The sequence below is a fragment of the Nicotiana sylvestris genome, chromosome 9, assembly GCF_000393655.2.
Source record: "Nicotiana sylvestris chromosome 9, ASM39365v2, whole genome shotgun sequence".
In the NCBI taxonomy this organism is placed as follows: Eukaryota; Viridiplantae; Streptophyta; class Magnoliopsida; order Solanales; family Solanaceae; genus Nicotiana; species Nicotiana sylvestris.
The window spans coordinates 95001804-95025976 of record NC_091065.1 but is presented as its reverse complement, the minus strand read 5'-3'; the positions used below and the strand labels follow the sequence as shown (position 1 = coordinate 95025976).

General features: G+C 37.2%; 1 protein-coding gene and 1 long non-coding RNA gene across 2 annotated transcripts; both read right to left on the bottom strand.

Annotated features, from left to right (window-relative positions):
• Positions 1-11388: 11388 nt before the first annotated feature.
• LOC104245835 (uncharacterized) lies at positions 11389-12402 on the bottom strand. The gene is made up of 3 exons (XR_011402485.1): positions 12222-12402; positions 11786-11922; positions 11389-11714 (listed from the first exon to the last, which is right to left on the bottom strand). It is a non-coding gene; the product is annotated as an uncharacterized lncRNA (long non-coding RNA).
• Positions 12403-14187: 1785 nt separating this feature from the next.
• On the bottom strand, positions 14188-22882 carry LOC104245853 (rho-N domain-containing protein 1, chloroplastic). Its single transcript, XM_070156129.1, has 2 exons — positions 22738-22882; positions 14188-15461 (listed from the first exon to the last, which is right to left on the bottom strand). The coding sequence occupies exons 1-2, from the start codon at positions 22796-22798 to the stop codon at positions 14377-14379; spliced, it is 1146 nt and encodes a 381-aa protein (XP_070012230.1). The 5' UTR covers positions 22799-22882; the 3' UTR covers positions 14188-14376.
• Between the last annotated feature and the right edge of the window lie 1291 nt (positions 22883-24173).

Below are 24173 nucleotides of genomic sequence, written 5' to 3'. Positions count from 1 at the left end.
TGCACCTCCCCACCCTACAATCCTATCTTACACTATGAGTTTACTGTCTATTTTCACTTGAATTACAAGTGATTCCTGCTGCTTTTTGTTACAGATAATGGTTAGGTCTCGAGGCCGTGGAGATACTTCAAAGGGGAGGGGTAAACCTTCCAGGGGCCGAGGCAAAAGTAGTTTACCTCTCGCCTCCAAATGATTATAACCAAGAAGGCCACAACTAGCCGAGGAAGAAATGCAGAGCCCGCCGAATCCAGTTTTTATGCCCCATCTAGGGAAGCATCGGAGGGAAACTCGGTTGAAGAGCAACCATCTTTCCAATCAAGCCTCCAGGAAGGTATCAACTACGGGACGAGCCTTCCATATCTCAAAGCATCTCCAAGGGTTCAAAAAGTGCCAGTAAGGATTTGGAACCTTCCTCTACATCTGTGAGGCACCATCGACTTTTGTTGATGGGATTCCAGATGATGGCCGGGGGTGATACTATAGTTGTCGACATTGAGAGGTCGAAGAAGAAAGAGATCTGGGAGGACCGGTTCGTCAGTCTAGCTGCCTTCACTAGCTTCCACGAGTGGTGGCTAGTGATATCCTCACTCTTGAGTAATAGTTTCAACTGAAAGACCTTGACAAATACAATCCAGCAGTCTAGAGACAATTTTGAGAGCGAAAGGGGTGGATGTGGTTCACTCAGAGTGTAGTGGATGCAAAGGAGTATTTGGTCCGTGAATTCTACGTCAATGTGGCGCACATAAAGAGAGGGACCAAAGTGACCAAAGTGAGGAATCTGAAGGTGAAATTTGACCAAAACACACTAAACACCTACTTAAGGTTTGAGGATGTTGAGACTGTGCAGTACTTGGAAAAGCTAGCAATGGGAGATGCATCTCGCCTATGGCTAACTGAGATTCTTGCAGCCCCAGGGACAGCACCACCATGGATCATAGCAGGGATTCCTATTCACCGGGACACCCTGAACTTCGAGGCAAAGGGATGGCAGACTTTTGTATGCAATAGACTAGAACCGTGTCAGAATGAAACAAACCTTCCTATTTAGCGGGCAGTTCTAGTCGCCTCTATTATGGCCGGCTACCCGATTAATATGGGTGTCGTGATGTCAGCCAACATGTATGTGGTTTCTAGTCAAGGTGACACCTCCTACCCATTTCCCAACACTATCACTGAGTACCTTACATATGCACGGGTGGAGCCGAAAAAGATTTTGATACGAAGGTGCGGGTGAAGAAGCCCTTCTCATGGTATTCTTTGATGGATGCACACAACCTTAAGAGAAAGGGTCAGCCTACTACCACTATCGGCCAGTCTGATGAGCCATCGATGGTATCTGCACAGACAGCTAATATGCCATCCACTTCAGCAGAGCCTTCAGCCAGTGCATCTGTCATGCCCCCACCTTCAGCCTCAAGGCCTTCCATCTCGGCTTTGAAGGTAGTGCCTATGCCTGCTGCTCCACTATCTGCGCTGCGAGTCTCCCAGATACTGGCGAGCCTCAACAACTGGATGCAGATAGCCACTGCAAAGCTGTCTGACATATCTAGTATTATTGCATCACAGTCATCCATCCCAGCATCCCAGATTCCTCCAACTGTGGAGGAGACTTTAAAGAAGCTCTTGGAGAATCAGACCACTATAATGAACACCTTGGTAGAGCATGGATCAGAGATTGAGGAGCTGGGAAAGGAAGTAAAGAAAATGAGGAAATCCTAGGAGTCCAGGAAATCAGTTGACAGGCTACGGAGAGAGATGACAAAGATTGCAGTAGTTGGAGATCTTCCATTTGACAGGCTGATGGAGTCAGATCCAGCAGCACCATCAGCTCCAGTGGCACCAGCTGGCTAGTCTGAGGAGCCAAACTTGGTTGCCGACACTGTCGAGGTGGTGCACCAGATGTAGGGGTGGGCATCGGTCGGTTCGGTTTTGTAATATTAATAACCAAATCAAACCAAAGTATTTATGGTTAGGTGCGGTTTTTTCAAAGTTCGGTTCGGTTATTTTCGGTTTATTTTTTCAATAAACGGGTTAAGGAAATTAGAAACGAAACTAGTGTAACAGAGATGAAACTAGTGTAACTGACATTTAGTGCAATTGCTGGAAATACTGTTGGACCAATGACATTTAGTTCATTGGTCCAAACTGTAAAGCTACTGCTTTTATCAGTATTTAGAGGGTTTGGAGCTATTGTCCTTGTCACTCAGTTTCTATTCAAAGGAGTTGTTCGTATGCAAGTTGTTGGATGGATTTGCCTTGTATTTTCCTTATGTGTATTTGTATCCCCATTATGTACAGTGGCAAGTTTATACATGCAAAAAAATCAATATATTCTCTAAAGCTTTCTTCTCTAACTGCATTCTTTGTTTTACGAATGAAAATTATAATGTTCATTTTCTCATTTAATGCAGAGACAAGTTTTTAAAACAAAGAGTGTGGAATACATGCCATTTATCCTCTCTATTTTTCTCACTTTAAGTGTTGTTACATGGTTCTTCTATGGTCTTCAATTAAAAGACTTCAATATTGCTGTAAGTTGTCATTTCATTTCCTACTCTTGATTTTCATGCATCTATACTGATAAAAGATTGCTCGATGATGCACTGATGAAACCAAGAATAGAAAACAATGAAACCAATGAAACCAAGAATAGAGAACTGGAAAAAGAATTAACACAGTAGCACAGTTAACCGAAATTTCAGTTTTTCGGTTTAACCGAAAATCAAAATACAAAAACCGTAAATCGCACCGAAAAATCAAAAATTAATAATTTTAAAATCATGCACCAACCGAAAAATTGATTAAACCGAAATCGAAAAATCGAAATTCATGGTTCGGACGGTTTTTTCGGTTCGGTCGGTATTATGCCCACCCCTAGCTAGATGTTCACCATCTCAGCTACTCCCAGAGTCGAGGATGATGAGATTTAGCTAGAGGAGACTGAGGGCGGTGATGCTGCTGTGGACATAGAGATGTCCAAGGCGACATAGGGAGTCTTCTTCACTCTTACCCTTCCTTACTCTTATTTTGTTAAGCATTGGGGACAATGTTTATTTTTATTCGTGAGGAGGGTGGAGTTTATTTGATCTATTTGGATGATTTTGAGACATTTGGTTTGTAATAACTGACAGTATTTTCTTCTTTCTCCTTATTCTGTATATATTCTCTCCTTTCTCTCGTGATGTATATATTTTCTCTTTTCCTCTCTCATTTTATATATTCGTTGCGCTTTTAGTAGTTTTGCTTTATAACTTCTTTATCTGGTTTTCTTATTAGTTAGTGTTTAATTTAAGTAACTTCTTCTTAATTTAATAGCTTCTTTTTGATTTAGTAACTTCTTTTTATGTTTTAATGGACAATAAGTCTTTGGTTTTCTTAATACCACTATTCTTTTCAAATGTAGTTTTTGTGCGAACCGAGTGACTTTTCCTAACGATGGATGGCAGGACAACCTTCTTAAGGGATTGAGTACGACTTCGGTGTTTAGCTAGTAATAGTAGTAATAATGAATAAAAAGACCTGATTGAGTCAAACTCGAAGAGTCAAACATACTTCATTTGGCACCAACGCATTTAGCTACGTGCTTATGGTTAGAGACAAGGATTTTTAAAAGGAAATAGATGTAGTTAGTGACTTTGTGACTCTTGTGTTAACTTTGATACTATCGAATGGTCTAATTGGACCATATTGATCTTAAATCTTGAATGTGGTTGTTATGGGCCCTCGACTCTATCATCTTTAACAATCTAGTTGTGTGAGAGGTGAGATACTTTGTTGCTAGTCCGAGTACTTGTGCGGAAGGTCTAGAACTTTCCCCAAACATGTTTTAAGGCGAAATCGTAAGTTTTGCTTGGCTTGAGAAGTGATTGTAGCCTTTCCTTGGCCCGTTTAAGTTTTATATTGTCTACCAAAGATGTCATCCTTAGTTAACCCCTTCGAGTCTTTAGCATTTCTCATTTGAAAACTATGTTACAAGCCTTTACCCGTTCTATAGTGACCCTCTCTTAGCACCCGAGCTTTTCTTAACACTCATGTGAAACAATTGGCTAAAAATGTAAGTTTGAGGGGGAGACGAGGAAATCGAAGAAAAGTATTAAGGCACAAAAAAAGAAAAAGAAATGACGAGAAGGAAAGGCAAAGAAAAGAAAAGAACAAAAAGAAGAATGCAAAAGGTGAATAAATGAAAGAGTTTAAGGGATTCAAAGAAAAGCAATGATCCTAAACATGGAGAAATATAAATGAAATTATCAATAAAGAGTGATATTAAGTCTCTCTATTCCCCCAAGGAAAAGAAAGGCCCTCAAGGAATCGGTAAAATGTGAGCCGAGAATTGAAAGATGGAGTGCTTAAGGAAGGTGTAACCACTTATCCATATTGTATCAATCCCTAATCCAAAAGCCTACATTACATCCCGAAAGAAGTCCTACTTGATTTCGAGCCAAGTGAGCTACATTAGTAGTGATTTACATGAGGGGCAAGCTTATGGTACCGGAAGCCGTACTTGTGACATTCTCTTAAGAGAGATGAGTGAACCTTTCATAAATTTGAATTGAGTGATAAATTCTTAAGTGAGCTTGGCAAATGGAGAGTAGAGGAGGAGGAGTTTGGGATCCACCATGACCTACAAGATAGAGTGGAAGTCCTTGATGAGCTAAGACAACCCTTGATGCTTAAATGTCACATTAAAGCTATATTTGCATAAATGTTTAACTTGTTTCCTTGTTAATAATGCATGAGTGGTGTGAGTAATTGTTGGTCCCAACTGAGGTGTGAATAATTCACCCGCGGCTGGCTATAATGTCCTTCAACTTTTGGAGGTGGGAACTATTTTATTTGCTTGAGGACAAGAAAAGTCTTAAGTTTGGGGGAGTTGATAAGTGGGGAATTTAACTACTTATTAGCGCCTTTTAGCTTTTGTTTAGTCTAAAAGCGTTCAATTGTGTTCCCGAAAACTCATGAAATGTGTTTAATTGCAGGATTGGAAGGTGAACTCTCGAGAAGAAATCCAACTCAAGAAGGAGTAATCTGAACTCAAGGACACAAAAGGCACAGAAGCTCAGAAGTGCGGACCGCAGAATAACATCTACGGCAACAAAGTATGAAGGAAAGGTCAGTAGAGAAAGGTGCAAACTGCGGTCCGCACATGAATTGTGCGGCCGCAAATGAATGCTAGGACCAAAAGTTTAGAGAATGTGCATTCCAAGTCCCCCAGAAGTGCAAACTTTGTCCGGCCGCAAAAGAAGAGTTATGTGGCCGTAGATGTAGAAGTGCGGACCGCAAAAGAGCAAAATGCGGCCACAGTTACAAATCTGTGGACCGCAGAAAGAGTGCCATGCAACCAAATATCAGAATTATGCTGCCGTAGACTTCTAATCTTGGTAAGTTGAAGAATTCTGCGGACCGCACATGGAATTGTGCGACCGCAGAACCTCCTGAAGGGCATTTTTGTCCGAAATTTCTAGCCCTGTATAAATAGACAAGTTTCACATTTTTAGGTTAACTTTTGGCATCAACGGCTACAGTAGTCATTTCTCTTTACTTCTTTTAGTATTTTTTCATATTTTGGGATATTTTAGGATATATTTTATCATTTTGATTTTACAGTGTGAGTTTAATTAGCATCTCTTCTTCTATTTCTTCAATTTCAAGCATGAGTAGCTAGATTTTTACTAGGATTGTGACCCAAGCCTAGTGCGTGAACCTTATAGGTATTTGATTTAATGCTTGTTTATGGTTAGGTATTTATTACTTAGCCGTGTTTATCCTTTAATTTGTGGTATTAATAATTGCAAACATTAGTTCATGCCTATTTGACTTAGTCTCTACTTGAGAAAGAGAGACTTAGTCTAGGAAAACTTGGCTAATAAGAAATTTGGTCAATCGAGAGATTGATAATCCCAATTAAAGGGTTCAACCTAGAGATAGTAATAACCTGACTTAAGCTTTTATCAGCCGTTTTGTGCAATACCCATTTGGACTTGAGAAAGCCAAATTGGGCAAAATCACTCTCTGACCGAGAGGTATTAAGTGGGTAATTCAGTGTTGATGCTATAATACACCTTGATCAACAAAACAAGCATCAAGGTTTATATCACATTAGGCAAACACCTAGGTGATGGTCATAGCCCTAAGCTTTTTACAAAACTTGAAAAACAACAAAAACAATTTCTTATTTTTATTTTTTAATCTTGCAATATTAGTTTAAAATAGACATAGAACCAACACCAATTTGTTGAAGTGTATATTGAGATAGTTCATACCCATACACTACAATCTATACTCCTAAATCCCACATATAGCTCCCTGTAGAAATCGACCCCGACTCCTTATTGGGTATTAATATTGCAATCGACCGTTTCATAACCTTGATTTGAGGTATGATTTGGACGAGATTAATTCATCATTCGGGAGAGGGAGTATTCCTATCCTTAATTCCTTTGTTTAGTTCAGTTATTAGTTATTATTTCAGTTATCAGTTATCATTTCAGTTATAGGTTACTAGTTATCATTTTAGTTTCAGTTTCAACAGTTACCATTTCAGTTATCAATTATTAATTCTCAGTTATCAGCTCATTATCAGTTTCAGCATTAATAGTTCTTTCTTTCAGTTGCTTTACATACCAGTGCAATTCAAGTATACTGACAACACTTTTGCCCAGGGCCTGTATCTCACGCTACAGGTATTGATTTACAGGTTGATTATTCAGAGAGCTAGGATTCTCGTACCAACTATTTGATGATCCCCAGTTCTTTTAAGGCATTATTATTATCTTACAGTCTTCAATATTTTCAGATATTCAGTGTTTTCAGTACTTCATTAGAGGCTTCATAGACAAGAATAACAGTTAGACAAAGTCATGGGCTTTTCAGGTTAAGAAATATTGGCTACAAATATACTTCAGACTTATGTTAATGTTTCCGCACAATAATTTATATCATTCAAACTTTTAGTATATTAACATGTGTTAGTTTATCTTCTACATTCAGTATGTTATGATATCATATGTTGATTCAGCCAGCCAGTTGGTTTGCTCAGTCATAGTAGTCAGGCACCGGGTGTCGTGTTATGTCCAGGCCCAAATTCGAGGCGTGACAGTTATCAAAGGGACCACAATATTCACCATTATTGTCAGTGCAAATGCATTATAATTTCTTCCCCGTCTGTCTCTCGGCTAAAGCCTGAAATTCCTTAAACATGTTGAGTGTTTGATCTTTGAATTTTAAAGGATACACTCAGAGCTTGCGAGAATGATCATCAATGAAGGTCACAAAGTAAAGTGCACCACCTTTTGACTTTACTTTAAAAGGACCATACGAATCGAGTGTACTACCTCCAATAAATCGGGCTTTCTTGAAGGAGGATGGCTATTAAAGAAAATTATTTTATGTTTGCCAGCTAAACAATAGATACACCTTTTCAGTTTTGCTTGTTTTACCCCAAAAAGCAAACTTTTCTTAGCCAACCACGTAATCCCCCTCTCGCTCATATGACTCAATCTTTTGTGCCACAATTCTGATAAAGTGTCACTTTCCACCAGATTTATAGAGTCATTAAGAATAGAGCCATGTGTCACGTATAAATGAGAATACTTGACTCCTCGAGCCTCTACTAACGAGCCCTTGGTAAGCTTCCATTAGCCATTAAAGAGGGCATTATGGTAACCCTCATCGTCTAATCTTCCCGCGGAGATCAAATTAAAAGGAAAGTCTGGAGCATGCTTGACATCTTGGAGAACTAACGTTGAATCATTATTAGTTCAAACAAAATATGGCAACCCCAAACACCTTAATTTCACTAGCATTGCCCATTTTTAATACTCTGGAGTCAACCGGAGTATAAGATGAGAAAAAGTCTTTCCTAGGTGTGACATGTGAAGTAGCTCCAAAATCTACAATCCAGCTCGTCTCATAAGATACCAAATTTATGACATTTTCATCATAAGCAAAAAGAAGGTCCTCTCGAACAATAGCAGCAACATTGTTCTCGTTATTTTCAAATTTCTTTTCTTCTTTAATGTCTTACTTCAACTTGTGGCAAAACCTTTTTATGTGTCCTTCCTTACCACAGTAGTTGCATGTAATATTACGATATTTGGACCGTGACTTAATTCTACTTTTACCTCTATTCCTCGAACCTCTTGTTCTATCTCTCCTCCGGTCTTCTGTAATCTGCTTGTGAGGATGAACCCTGAGATTTTCTCCTTATTTCCTCGTTCAACACACCACTCTTGGCATATTCCAATGTTACCTTACCTCCATGAGTTGATTTTGTCAAAGAAACACGAAGAGTTTCCCAAAAATCTGGTCGAGTATTGAGAAGCCAAAGTCCTTATATCTCATCATTAAAATTAACTCCAATCCCAGACAGCTCATCAAGGACACCCTGAAACTTATTTATATGATCAAGGGTAGGACTTCCCTCCTTGTATCTATAGGTCATCAATTACTTTAGTAAGAACAACTTGATGTTCCCAATTTTTGAAGCATAAAGAGTGTCAAATTTTTCCCACAACGATCTCGCATGTGTCTCATTCACAATATGGTTGCGAACATTATCTTCATCCCATTTTCGATCCACATACTTTCCGGTGCTCAAAATCTCAATCTTCATCAGATATACTCTTGGGTTTATGAGCGGTAAAAAAGGGTAGATGCATCTTCTTCACGAACAACAAATCTTTCATCTTGCTTCCCCAAATACTGTAATTGCTCCCATTAAAACATACCATCTTGCTCACATTCACCTCAATTCCGTAAAAACCTGGATTAATAACCAAGGCTCTGATACCATTGTTATGTCAAGAAAGAGGCAAACCCGAAAATAAAGAAGATAAAGAACACCAAATTTTAACGTAGAAAATCCTTCAAATCAAAGGTAAAAACCACGAGATCACAAAGATCCAAAAAGTTCCACTATAATAATAAGAGGGTTACAAAAGTTTTTCAAATTAGCTACACAACAAGTGTCAAACACAGAGCAACAATAGCAACAAGAGCAACAACAAATCAATTGAAGAAGGAGGAGAAGTCACAAAACTGGAGCTGCAGTTCGAGGCTTGAAATCAGATGCTACGAGCCTCAAAATCCGATCTTCATCATTCACATCAAAGACCAAGCTGTTACGAACACTTAGTCAAAATTCCAGCCTGATCCAACGGTTAACGAATCGAAACACGTGATTTGAAGTTGGATAGTCGGAATAAAAATCTGTAACAAAACAAACACGTTTTTTTCTCTCTTCTCTCTCTTGACGAAAGCTCTCTCAAAAACCACTCTTATGTGCTAAGTCTTTCAAAGACTTATACCAATGAGATAGAACAATTCACCAAGATTGTTCTATTTATAGATCATAATGGTGCTTTCACTTAAAGCCAAAACTAATTCTAAATAGGAATAAACACCGAATCTAATTTCGAATAGAAATAAAAACCAAAAAAGAGTAGAATTAGATCATTGGGTCTTTGGTTGGACAACATGGGCATGTTCCCAGCAGCCCGTTCTCAGACCCTTCGACCGTATGATACTTAGTGTTCGTGTACCGGGGCCACCGTGCTGCCCTTGTTTTTAAGGGGAAAAAAGGAGGTTTTTACTCCTTTGTAACCACATGGGTTTTAGTGATATTATATAGTTTCTATAACATAATATACATTAGCGGAACAAATATCAAAGCGGGACATGGTGTTTTGAATGATCCTGTTCAGATACCATACGCGTCGTTTAAGTTATGTTACCGCATTTTCTAGGAAATATTTGCGGAGAAAAATGTGGAATTATATCATTACAGTATGATTTGTAAAAAGAGGTGTGTCGCATTTATGTACATGAACGTGTGCTCTCAACTTAAATGTTTGTCGATGCAAGCCATGTGCCCCTTGACTACAACTCTCCCAAATTGGGACTCTTAAAATACACTTTTCCGAATAGCTAGGGTCTTTCGTGCATACGTAATATATGAATATGTTACCACCAACATTGTGGTGAGATGGATAGAATTTTAATTAATGGTCTCGGAATCTAGCGTTGAGAATGGATAAAATCTTAATAAAAAGCGTTTAATCTTTAACGGACTTTACGCAATAAGAAATCAGATTAGTTTGACGCCAAATGGAAGTACCAAACATTGGGTGAAAAGTGAAAATAAAATGTATATATGTGTGAGAATCCGGATGGAGCCTTTCATGTACACGTACGTAATATAAGAATCCGTTGCCATGTGCCTTCTACTGGTGTTTTAATTAGCAAATTTTACAATACGTTGGTTATACATTGGACGTTACTCTCACAAGTCACACCTTTCAGAATCATCTTGTTCTTTTCATGAAAAGGTACTTGTTAGCTTGAATTGTTATGATTTTACATGAAACAAAGCTTCAGTTAACTCGAAAGACGAGTAGTTGAATTTTCTATGGAATAATATGAAGTAGAGAATTAAGACTTATGTGTCTCACAAGACTCAAGAGTTTGCAGTAATTAAACGAGTCTCAAATTTACAAAGTGAATTTCCAAACAAAGATGAAAGTTTACGGAATTCTTCAATAACTCACAACGCATTTGTTGTACTCTCTCTCACTTTTACTTGTCCAGTATTCTAAAATTTACTTTTACTTATCACTTTAGCATATCAAGAGAAAATAATTTCTTTTTTTCTATTATACCCACAGTATTAATTACTCTTTTCGAAGATTTTTCTCAAATCCATTAAAAATATGTATCAATTAATATGGGTATCGTGGTAAATTATGCACTTCATTTATTATTTTTAAAGGGTGTACAAAGTCCATATTGGACAAGTAAAAGTGAACGAAGGGGTATTTCAAGAGCATACTTGTCATTAATATAATACGATGGGTAGGAGTGGGAGTGAGTTTGGGTGGAGCGGGAGGGTGGAAAGCGTCACTTGAAAATGACATGGAAGAGTTTCGGAAAATGACTTCTCTCACGAAGTTAGAGGAATGGAAAATGTTGTGCTTAAAAATATTTTTAAATATTTAATTAAGTCAATCAAAAATGGAAATATTGAAAAAGATTTTCAAGAAAATATTTTTCTCTATGCCTAACACATTCATAATGTAAATTTACGTATATTTTCCTTTTGGTTGTTGCACTAAGATTGTTATTTCGTTATATGATCTTAAGCAACTATCACCTCATGATCTAGTTTGAGGGTTAAGTTAAGCCCAATTTGCATTCTTTTTTATTGACATGGACACATGGTATCAGTCTTTCATCCTAATTCTTATTTTACCCGATGTTAGGCTCCATACTATGCTATCCACACTTTAATTATAGAGGTACAAAAAGGGTGTAAACTGTAAACCGTCCCAAATTGGTTAAAAGAATAGGATGTTATCCCCTTGTATAATCGTTAGCAATTTTCATCACGTGAGTTAGTTTTTGAGGTAGTTAAGGTCAAAGTTCTTTTCTTAACAAAGTAAGATTAAGCAAGTACAATGGGCTAAGATCTAAGGGTGGATATATGTATAATGAATTAATTGCTCCAGCATCAAAAACCTCTTCTGGAACTGGCAGAGCTAAAAGGGGCCAAACTATCAACTGCAGCATTGCCAATCTGCCATCTCGGTTTCTGCTTTTCCGAGTTCGGGGAACTCGGAATCCCTTTTCTTTTCTTCTCTTTAGCCTGCTTCGGAGCAGGTGATTGGGGGAGGACGTCTTCATCTCCGGACGGGGCCTCATTGCAAAACCCTTCCCAAGGCCTACAAAGGAAAAGAGATGAGTAAGATTGAACTGAAACCCAAGTGATGTCTGTTTTAGGAAAGAGTCTTACCATGAGAACGGGCCTCCCACCGGCCCTTTGAAAGTTCGCGCCACGCGAGCTCGGAATAGGCCAATAGGGCTTCTCTGATAAAATGCCCTCGACCCACTCCTTGAGTCGGGGAACTGCATCCGGCATCCGAGCAACAACTGCACCACGAAACATCGATAAGAAGGAAGGAAAAAGGAAAAGCAGTAAACAAAATTTTAAAGGCAAAATTTCATGTTCCATTTCTCGGAAAATGACATATTCTTAGCTGGGATTAAGTCCGAGGTCTTCACTCGAACAAATCAACCCAACCAGCCTCCGTCTCGATCCTCGTCTATGCTCGAGAATGGGGCCTTAGAGGCCTGATGGGCAAGCTTGATTAATCCCCTCGATAGAGTCGGGGACTATACAGACGCATGAGGTGGTCGATGGTGAAAGGACACTTATTGATTTTACTTACAAAGAAGTTGAGGAGAATTACTATCTTCCAGAAGGAGGGGTGAATTTGACCAAGGGTCACCTTGTACCTCTTAGTGTGGATTCATATTTCAAATGAATAATTAACTGGGGTCAAAATGATAGAGCATTTATTTGGATATATTTCTACTGCTTCTCATGCAGCAGTTTCAGTCAAAGATGGTGGCAATGAAATTAGGATATTTTTGGTAAGCAGGGAAGCAAGCCCTGAAATGCTATTATATAGTATCATCAAATCCCCGAAGTAAAAGAGTATGTAAAACAGCTTTTCTATATATTCACAATTTACGTTGTCATTTTAAATTTTCATTTATGAACTCGATGCAATTAAAAGGGTTCAAAATACCCCTAAACTATTGGAAAAGGTTTAAAAATACTCTTCATCCACCTATTGGGTTAAAAATACCCCTTCATCCATCTTTTTGGTTCACTTATGCTCTTTGACCGTTAGGTCAATGTTGAATTAAAAATAATTACTTTCAAAAAAAATTGCAAAATATTTTCGTTTTTTTAAACTAATGCACCAATAGTCCACTAATTTAGTAAAGTCTTCTTCTTCTTTTTTTCAGTTTTTACAAAAGATTAATTTTTTTCAGTTTTTTTTAAAGCATTTTTTTTGTAAAAACAGAAAAAAAATATTTTCAACAAAATATTTTCATTTTTGAAAAATATTTTTTTTTCAGTTTTTTTAAAACACTTTTTTTGTAAAAACTGGAAAAACAAATTTGTAAAAACTGGAAAAAAATTGAAAAAATTGAAAAAAATATTTTAGTTTTTTAACAAAATATTTTTGTTTTTTTAAAAACTGAAAAAATGAAACGAAAATATTTTTTCAGTTTTTAAAAAACCAAAATATTTTTGTTAAAAACAATTTTTTTCTGTTTTTACAAAAAAAAAATCAGTTTTTATAAAAAAAAAATGCTTTAAGAAAACTAAATATTTTTTTTTTGTAAAAACTGGAAAAAAAAAAAGAAGAAGACTTTACTAAATTAGTGGACTACTGGTGCATTAGTTTAAAAAAACGAAAATATTTTTTAAGTAATTATTTTTAATTCAGCATTGACATAACGGTCAAAGGGTATAAGTGAACCAAAAAGGTGGATGGAGGGGTATTTTTAGCCCAATAGGTGGATGAAGGGTATTTTAAAATCTTTTTCAATAGTTTAGGGGTATTTTGAACCCTTTTCCGTTACTTCTATTCAAACATTTCTGCACAAACATTGTGAAACCCAAGCCAGGTCGAGCAAAATGAGACAAGAGGGAGTGCTAGAACTTGGGAGAACATCAACAGAGGAACTGCAGTTATCTTTCCAGCGCCTTCTTTTTCTTTTTTAAGTAACAAGTACTATACAATGATTGGTAGAAAACCATCTCTGGATGTCAGTGGACGAAGATCTATCACTTCATTTGGTAGGGAACAAGGTCTACTTGACATAAGAAACTTCTAAGCATGTCCTTAGACCCAAACAACTATTGACTCCATTCTGATACCAGAAAATGAATACTACTATTAAAATGTTGAGCAATAGTCACCAAAGATGACACGTGATTGAGGAAAGAATGGTTGGAAAGAGGAAGTGGATGAAAAAGAAAAGGGTAGAAGATGAGAACGAATACTACTCCACAAGTCATGACCCGATTTACTCTCTTGTTGATCCAGCAAGGTGGTATACTTAAGATAGCACTAGTAACCTTAACAACACATTTTTACGACGAGTTGGATCTTGCTATAGCAGATTTCGACATTGATGATGGAATAATTATGCATCAAAATTGAGATAAATTACCAGGACAACTGCACATCCCAGAGGCCCAGAACGTCTCTCCAATTTAGGCAACCGACTTTGCTGAAGTCAAAAGCATCTAAGATAGGCTAGTTTAACAGTTACCAGAGAGTCAGAATACACCGACGGGAATGGTGAATCTGCCAAGTGATATGACACAAAAAGTATAAGAAACTAGTCAAACATGTATTGAATGCAGAAACTGTTACATAGATGTATACAAAATTGTCCAATCTGACTACAGAAACCATCATCAAGAGAAAGAGTACTGTGTAAGACAAACAAAATGTAGAAATTAAAAGACTAATGTGCAAGAACATTCTACAATCTATCATCACTTGTGAAACAAAAAGATCAGACTTGATCAGCACTTAGTAACTCAATGAGCTCTACTTTTTTCAGTTTTGAGTATCCCTTCAACCCACGAGACTTTGCAATAGCTCGCAGTTCAGTCAGCTTCATTTCAGCTAATTCCTCACCAACCTGATGTTGTTCTTCATCATCATTAGCATCAACATTTTCAAACATTTTGGCAGCATCATCGTCAGCCATCTCATCAAACACATCTTCGTCTGAGAAAATCGGCTCTCTGTCAGAATGAGCACTAGAATCAACCTTATTTTTGGGAATTCGGCCAAGTTCAGGGTCCAGATGTATGTCCTTTTCTGTCTTATCTGTAGCAGTAGAGGCAACAAGGTTATCCGTACCTCCCTCGTGATAAACAGGCTGAAATTTGGTTCGGGAAACTGGAGATCTACGTCGGAAGTTTGACTTCGGCCGGTTAACAACTGGGGTCCCACTATCTTGTGCCACATGGTTCACATTGCTATTTAGTTCAGTGCTATTGCCAGCTCTCTCTTCAGAGAATACATTGCTCTGATCTGGCTGGTCAAGGACAAAGTTGCTGCTTCTACTGCTGTTGGTTTTCTTCCCTTTCTGAACTGAGTGTTTTCTTAAAAGCTTGAGAAGGGAATCAACAGTTTCACTCTCTTTACCCTTTCCTTGCAACTCTTCAGATTTTTTCTCCTCTTTGATTGCAGCTCTTTCCCGGAGCTGAGCCTGCACCTTTCTGAATAGTTCAACAATCTCCCTTTCCCTTGGACCTGGAGTGGCTGTAGCTTGGAATTTTGAAGTGTTTGATGCAGTAAGCAGTGGTCCATTTCGTGAAGATAGCATTTCAGATTCTTCTAAATTATCATAACTGTCTCTCTCTTCATTTTGCCTGTTCCTGCCCCTGGAAAACTTGTTTTGCCTCGAAAAATCTGGATTTCTTTTATGATTGCTGAAGCTAGCATTACATATAAAAGGTGTACTCTTGTAAGGAGATTTCAAATTTAAAATCTTAACCTTCGAGGACTGCTTATATTCACCCCAAGAGGTGACTGCTCTCCCTGATAGTCCTGAGCAGGGAAGACAACTACCTTCTGGGGAACCAAACCCTGAAATAGAACAATAATAGCATATATCTTATAAGTCTTTATATAGGACTTTATGGATAAGAAAAGACACAGATTTTTGTTTTTTGAGTTAAGGACTCAGATTATGCATTACAGGATGTTTCAAAAATAGCTATATTTTTTTGTTGACGGAATAATCAGCATGTTGTAGGTCATGGCAGATGTATTCACATTGGCAGAAATTTATAACTTTTCTTGCCCTTCATATGGAAGGGTGACTAAGAAAAGAATCATAGCTGCATAGGAAATAAGATACATAATCTCAGAACAGATACTTTATTTCACATCTTTTTCCAAGAGTTTTCATTTACCGTTTAAAGAGCATTCTTTGGGATAACTGTACAACGTTATATCAGATTCGTTCATATGCTTTACATTTTACATATAAATGTCCAACAGCTATCAATAAGCATTGAAAAGGTCTTTAATTCTATTTCCATAAGAAGCATTTACATTTTAAATGATATTTACTGTTGTTGACTAACAGAATCAGTAGTAGCAAAAATAATGGCAATGACGATTGCAATGAAAATAACCCTGAAGTCATCATCTTGATACCCACGATGAATATAATTCATACACTAAAGTGAGAGGGGCAAAGAGTTCCAGAAAGAGCAGAAAGGCAACAAAAATGGGGCATAAAGAAATATATTGTGAACAAGAGAACATCTGTGCTACTTGTCACACCTCCTTTTTCCTACACCCCGGAAGGGTATAAGGGAGTTTTTCCAATTAAAGTACAATCGAAACGTGATTTATTTATATTAAGATTCAGAGTCGCCACTTGGGAGATTTATGGTGTCCCAAGTCACCGGTGGAATCCCGAATCGAGGAAAAAATTGACTCTGTTTAACAGTCCGCGAACCAGAAATCCGAGTAAGGAATTCTGTTAAACCGAGAGAAGGTGTTAGGCATTCCCGAGTTCCGTAGTTCTAGCACGGTCGCTCAACTGTTATAATTGGCCTGTTTATATGATTTTAAACATTTTTGAACCTATGTGCAATTTTAAACTTTTTAACCGCTTTATTTAATTATTTTTCAAGGAAAATTGCAACGTCATTTAAAATGTCTTGAACCACGTCACATAAATGCACCCGCGATTCGCAACACATTTTATCCGACGTTGAGATTTGGATTTGGGTCACATAAATGCCCACCCGAGTTTAGGAAGGTAAATTATTAAAATAACGCGCCTAAAGCAACTACGCGTTTTTTAACTTTGCGAGGGCCATGGGAATATGCTAAATGGCGCGCCTCGAATTCTAAGGATTAAAACAAAATTAATTAAACAAGGGTCATGCGATTGTCATTTTTGTTTGGCATGGCGCACCCCACTTCTAATCTTGAGGAAATTCAAACTAAATGCTTGAGAGCCATGGCTATTTGCATTGCCTAATATGGCACCCCTCCTTTAACTAATTATATTTTTTTTAAAACAAAACTAGTTGAGTAAAGCTAAGCAACAAAAAAAACTTTCAACCGTTAAAGATCAATCAACTTAAGGGGAGGGATTTGCAATCACTAGGATAATCTAAACAAACTGAGATCGTAAACTTCTGGGCTACAACGTGAAGCCCAGAATCAAGAATACCGAAACAAGAGCTTGGCACGACTGGGCCAAGATGGCAGCCCAAGTCATTGTCATAGACTTCAGCCATGGTATGGAATTTAATTGCAACGAGACCTTCAGAATTTAGACACTATTTCACCATTTAAAAGCACTGATTTGAATTGCCAATGAAAGAATAAATCAAGACTTCAAAATAGACTTAACTCACATGCTGAATTCTGACCTCGCATTAACACATTTAAACAATTTCACGATTTCAATTTATCATAAGAAAAAATGTGAAGACCTAGACTGAACTAGAGGTGTTTCCAGCATAAACCAAACATGATCTCCGTTTGAAATCTTTCATGGAACAGAACCATTATACAAGCAGTAAGGGAAAGAGTTAACAGTGAACCCCTGAACTTATAAAAACCACACTTTAAACATGAGAAGATAAAGCTTGGAAACCAAATGAGAAACAGAATACAGGTCAGGGGTGTTGGACCCCAAAATTTGAATTACTGTCTTTCAATCTTGACCAAGCCAAACCAACTTAACTAACCAACTAATAGCTTCAATTCTCAGTTAGTAAATATCTTCAAAGAAGTACAAATAGTCCCAAATTATTTACATTAGAGCAGACTCAATCCAAACCTCACAAGGGCACATAGCACTAATGACACAAACGCATATACTTAACAGCTAAACTAGAGAGCATACGAAGAAGATTAACAGAAGAACATGTAACAATTATCATTTTCTTCAAAGCTTGATTACATGTTTTTGACCCACACTTCACATGTCACTCAAGATCCAAGGTCATACCTGGAAATCAAGAAGGAAGCAAGGGAATAAGGAATCAGTAGCAGCAGCAGTAAAATCAGCCCAGAATCAGTAAATTGAAACCATAGGATTAGTTACAAATCTAATAAAACAGTAGTTTCAACACAGCCAGACCCAAATCTTTCCAGAAAAACCAATATCAATCTATCTTTCAACACTAATGAAGTCCAGAAACTATTTAGGAATGGAAAATTTTCACTATTCAAGGCAGAAATTTGCAATGGTACAGTAGTTTTTAGTATTTTCAACTCTTCGAACTCTCTTTCTATATCTGTTTTTTTCAATCATAAAATCTCTGTATTTCAGAATGTTCTTCTCTATTTCCAGTAGTTTTTTCAGAATATCTCTTCTATGTATTTCAGAGTACCAGACTGCTCTCCCCCCCCCCATGCACTATTTCAATCATATTTGCCTCTTGGTGGGTTGGCATAGGATTCCTGCTAATATTCGGTGCCACGGGAGCTTGAATTTCAATTCTATTGGTATCAATGAGTTCCTGTATCGCACTTTTTAAGTGCCAGCAATTCTCTGTGTCATGACCTGGAGTACTAGAACAATACTCACAGCTGATAGTATAGTCAAGATTTTTTGGAGGAGGATTTGGCAGTTTGGACTGTATCGGCCCTAGCATATCCAGCTGTTTTAGCCTGTGGAACAGACTAGTGTATGATTCTCCCAACGGAGTAAATGTTTTCTTTTCTGCAACCTTTCACCCTTGAATGCTTGACTAGGCCGGAAACTTGGTCCGGGAGTGTTTTGATAGGCTCGTGGATGTGGGTAAGTATTTTGTGGAACGGGAGCACGCCATTGCGAGTGGGCAGGAGGTTGGTTGTATGCTTGTGCCATTGTGAGTGCACAAGCATACAACCAACCTCCTGCCCACACGCAATGGCGTGCTCCCGTTCCACAAAATACTTACTCACATCCACGAGCCTACCAAAACACTCCTGGACCAAGTTTCCGGCCTAGTCAAGCATTCAAGGGTGAAAGGTTGTAGAAAAAGAAAACTTTTACTCCGTTGGGAGAATCATACACTAGTCTGTTCGACAGGCTAAAACAGCTGGATATGCTAAGGCCGATACAGTCCAAACTGCCAAATCCTCCTCCAATCTTGACTATACTATCAGTTGTGAGTATTGTTCTGGTACTCCAGGTCATGACACAGAGAATTGCTGGCACTTAAAAAGTGCGATACAGGAACTCATTGATACCAATAGAATTGAAGTACAAGCTCCCGTGGCACCGAATATTAGCAGGAATCCTATGCCAACCCACCAAGAGGCAAATATGATTGAAATAGTGCATGAGGGGGGAAGAGCAGTCTGGTACTCCGAAATACATAGAAGAGATATTCTGAAAAAACTACTGGAAATAGAGAAGAACATTCTGAAATACAGAGATTTTATGATTGAAAAAAAACAGATATAGAAAGAGAGTTCGAAGAGTTGAAAATACTAAAAACTATTGTTCCATTGCAAATTTCTGCCTCGAATAGTGAAAATTTTCCATTCCTAAATAGTTTATGGACTTCATTAGTGTTGAAAGATAGATTGATATTGGTTTTCTGGAAAGATTTGGGTCTGGCTGTGTTGAAACTACTGTTTTATTAGATTTGTAACTAATCCTATGGTTTCAATTTACTGATTCTGGGCTGATTTTACTGCTGCTGCTACTGATTCCTTATTCCCTTGCTTCCTTCTTGATTTCCAGGTATGTCCTTGGATCTTGAGTGACATGTGAAGTGTGGGTCAGAAACATGTAATCAAGCTTTGAAGAAAATGATAATTGTTACATGTTCTACTGTTAACCTTCTTTGTATGCTCTCTAGTTTAGCTGTTAAGTATATGCGTTTGTGTCATTAGTGTCATGTGCCCTTGTGAGGTTTGGATTGAGTCTGCTCTAATGTAAATAATTTGGGACTATTTGTACTTCTTTGAAGATGTTTACTAACTGAGAATTGAAGCTATTAGTTGGTTAGTTAAGTTGGTTTGGCTTGGTCAAGATTAAAAGGCAGTAATTCAAATTTTGGGGTCCAACACCCCTGACCCGTATTCTGATTCTCATTTGGTTTCCAAGCTTTGTCTTCTCGTGTTTAAAGTGTGGTTTTTATAAGTTCAGGGGTTCACTGTTTACTCTTTCCCTTACTGCTTGTATAATGGTTCTGTTCCATGAAAGATTTCAAACGGGGATCATGTTTGGTTTATGCTGGAAACACCTCTAGTTCAGTCTAGGTCTTCATATTTTTTCTTCTGATAAATTGAAATCGTGAAATTGTTTAAATGTGTTAATGCGAGGTCAGAATTCAGCATGTGAGTTAAGTCTATTTTGAAATCTTGATTTATTCTTTCATTGGCAATTCAAATCAGTGCTTTTAAATGGTGAAATAGCGTCTAAATTCTGAAGGTCTCGTTGCAATTAAATTCCATACCATGGCTGAAGTCTATGACAATGACTTGGGCTGTCATCTTGGCCCAGTCGTGCCAAGCTCTTGTTCCGGTATTCTTGATTCTGGGCTTCACGTTTAGCCCGGAAGTTTACGATCTCAGTTTGTTTAAATCATGCTAGTGATTGCAAATCCCTCCCTTAAGTTGATTGATCTTTAATGGTTGAAAGTTTTTTTGTTGTTTAGCTTTACTCAACTAGTTTTGTTTTAAAAAAATATAATTAGTTAAAGGAGGGGTGCCATATTAGGCAATGCAAATAGCCATGGCTCTCAAGCATTTAGTTTGAATTTCCTCAAGATTAGAAGTGGGGTGCGCCATGCCAAACAAAAATGACAATCGCATGGCCCTTGTTTAATTAATTTTGTTTTAATCCTTAGAATTCGAGGCGCGCCATTTAGCAAATTCCCATGGTCCTCGCAAAGTTAAAAACGCGTAGTTGCTTTAGGCGCGTTATTTTAATAATTTACCTTCCCAAACTCGGATGCGCATTTGTGTGACTCAAATCCAAATCTCAACGTCGGATAAAATGTGTTGCGAATCGCGGGTGCATTTATGTGACGTGGTTCAAGACATATTTCAAATGACATTGCAATTTTCCTTGAAAAATAATTAAATAAAGCGGTTAAAAAGTTTAAAATTGCACATAGGTTCAAAAATGTTTAAAATCATATAAACAGGTCAATTATAACAGTTGAGCGACCGTGCTAGAACCACGGAACTCGGGAATACCTAACACCTTCTCCCGGGTTAACAGAATTCCTTACTCGGATTTCTGGTTCGCGGACTGTTAAACAGAGTCAATCTTTTTCTCGATTCGGGATTACACTGGTGACTTGGGACACCATAAATCTCCCAAGTGGCGACTCTGAATCTTAATATAAATAAATCCCGTTTTGATTGTCCTTTAATTGGAAAAATTCCCTTATACCCTTCCGGGGTGTAGGAAAAAGGAGGTGTGACAACTCTGGCAACTCTGCTGGGGATTTTTTGGCCCAGATCTGATTTCCTCTCTTTTATTAATTCTTTTTCTTTTCTTTTCTTCCTTTTTCTTTCAAAAATTGAAACTAAAATCCTAATTAAATTATAAAACCCAAATTAGCTTTAAGAATATTAATTAACTCTAAATAATAATTATCATAAATAATTAAATACTAAATTAAAAAAAAATCACACAATTTGACTAAAAACACAAAAATGTTATTTTTTGTGAATTTTCATTTTTTTAAAACACTTAATTATTAATTAATGTAAAAATCAAATCCTAAATGCAGATGCTATATTTTTGTATTTTTAATGCATTAATAAAATTAAACATGTACACAAACATACGCAGACAATCAGGAAAATTGCATAATAATTCCTAAAAATAACACATAATTAAAGAAAAGACCTAATTTTGGGAATTCTTTTGGAGTAATTCGTGTGAGGCAAAAATCACGTGTTCACACTACTGTTAGCACCTTGTGGAAAGATAATAAGGTTGGAAGAGATCTTGGCATGGCCAGGCACACCTATAAAGCTTTCCTTCAGTTATGTTTAGATGACCAAGCTGATGTGTGAACTTCAAGGGAAGTTGGAAGATCTAAAAACTAAAAAAGATCAGAAGAAAAAGTAATTTCCACTAGATAGGAGCTTGTGGAGTTTTAAAGGAAAACTTTACTTCAAGAAGAGCCAATAATTTGCTATACATGCCAATAATTCTGCACATTTGCTACCTCACACACCCCCAACACGCCACGCCACCCAGAAAGTTATTCACATTTTCAAATATTTCATGAAAATGCAAATTAAACCACTTCTTACATTATTCAAAAGAAGCTGAACCACTTTAGCTTAATCAATTGCAGCTAATAGTAAACTGCATTGACATAGGAACCCGTGACAAGGACTTCTTGTTCATTTATTTATCAATAGCCTCAACAGTAAACAGCACTAAATTTTTCTTTATTACCGAGTATCAGAATGAAAGCGTCCAACTAGAGCAAAATGGATATAGAGGATTCAAATAGCCGAACCCACTAGTTTTGTATTGAAACAAAGTTATTGTCTGTAGTGGCTACTAAGGACTTTCCCTAATTAAACTGGTTACGGTTAGCGTTCCTTTTTTTTTTTTTTTTTGAAGTTTAACCATCTGGAACTATTCCAGATTGGCGTCAGGTAAGCCCAACTAAGGGTAAAACCTCCTACCAATAAGTTCACTCCCAGGCTCGATGTTAAAGAGTGGAGGGATCTCAACCATTCACCACACGCCCCGGTGGTGAACTGGTCAGTATTTGGACATAGCTAGGGCATTAATAAGAGGCACACTAATCAAAAAGACCTCCACTCCATTTGTTAACACAAGCATTTCATCAAACACCTTATGCGCACAAATTGTTTATCATAAACGGGAAAAAGAAGATGGAAAAAACATATTTACCTGGAAGATTCTTGGGAGTGAAATCAATGGCGCTTGACATTTTTGGAACTTGAGAAAACATAGGAAAGAATCTTCAGTCTCAAACACACTTTCCCATTTTCGTTGTTCGGCTCTATACTAGCTTTAGCTTCTGTTGCCTTTTATATATCGCTCCCTGATAAGGGAGGTTTTAGATATATTGACCATTATCGTGGGGGCCAGAAGGGGAATATCGAGTAATTTCAAAATCTAGTCAATCGCAGTCCGTTTGGTTTTGTATGTACCACTTTACCCCCTCACAGTTTTGGTTTCTTACAGTTTTAGGTCTCTTCATCTTTTTTCTATCTTTTCTTCTTTTAAGGGTGTAATCAATTGTATAAGTAGATTAATAAAAGATAATTTTAAGATTCGTGGTAAACAAAAATATGTATTTTTGAAGAATAAAAGATAGAGACAGAGCTAGAATAGCCCTAGCAAGACTCAAAACCTTTAGAAATGCATGTTTTTTTTTATTTTGTTAGATGGTACATTAAAAGCAGTGATGTCGTCCCTTGATTTAAACGGAACTCATTACAGAGTGAGAAAATGATCAAATTTATCCCTTTACTTTGATATATTGTTCACATCTACTCCCCATTATACTATGTGGCTATATCTACCATTATCGTTAACCAATTTTTTTTAAAATACCCTTCAGCTAACGGAAAGCCACTAGATCAAAAAAACGACTAGCTTTTTTTAAAAAGAAAACCCATAGCCCGTTAAACCCCTTTTGTTTACTGCGCTTCTTTCTCATAAATTAGCCATTTCCTTGGTAGTCACTTGTTGAACTCCAAAAGTGAAAGACATAAAAATTAGGGACAATCATATATTCATTTTTATATTGAGTCCCGATTCTTTTAATATCCTTATTGAATGTTTATTAAATTCTACCTTTTCACATTTCTTTTTTTTTCCTGGCTTCTCCATTTGTTTCTTTCCACCATTCTGAACTGTACAAGTGTTCACAATGATTTTTTTTTCCAGCATGACCTAAATGTTTATAGCATCAGCTTTGAAGTCTTAAGACAACTACCAAGGTGTTTCTTCCTCCAACAGTGAGCCTTTGTTGATGAGTATTCACGCACCTTGATTTTCTTATATTGTTTTAAGAATTTAGGCAACGAGTAATCATCGTCTAACCAAAGTTAAATTCCAAGTTATGGGATGGGATACTCATAGCTCTTAGTAACAACTGAATAATGAGCAAAAATTTAAAAATAATTAGAGGAGATTCAATTTAATATCAAGCTACAGTCTAAGAAATTCATCAGTAATGGAAAAAGTATCAACAAGCTGAGCTGGAGAGTAACTTAACAATAAAAGTACACTAACTACATTTATTAACCAACTAGTGAAATTGAACGCGCTTCGCGCGATTATTGAAAGGATCACTAAATCTAATTATGACTTTAGTC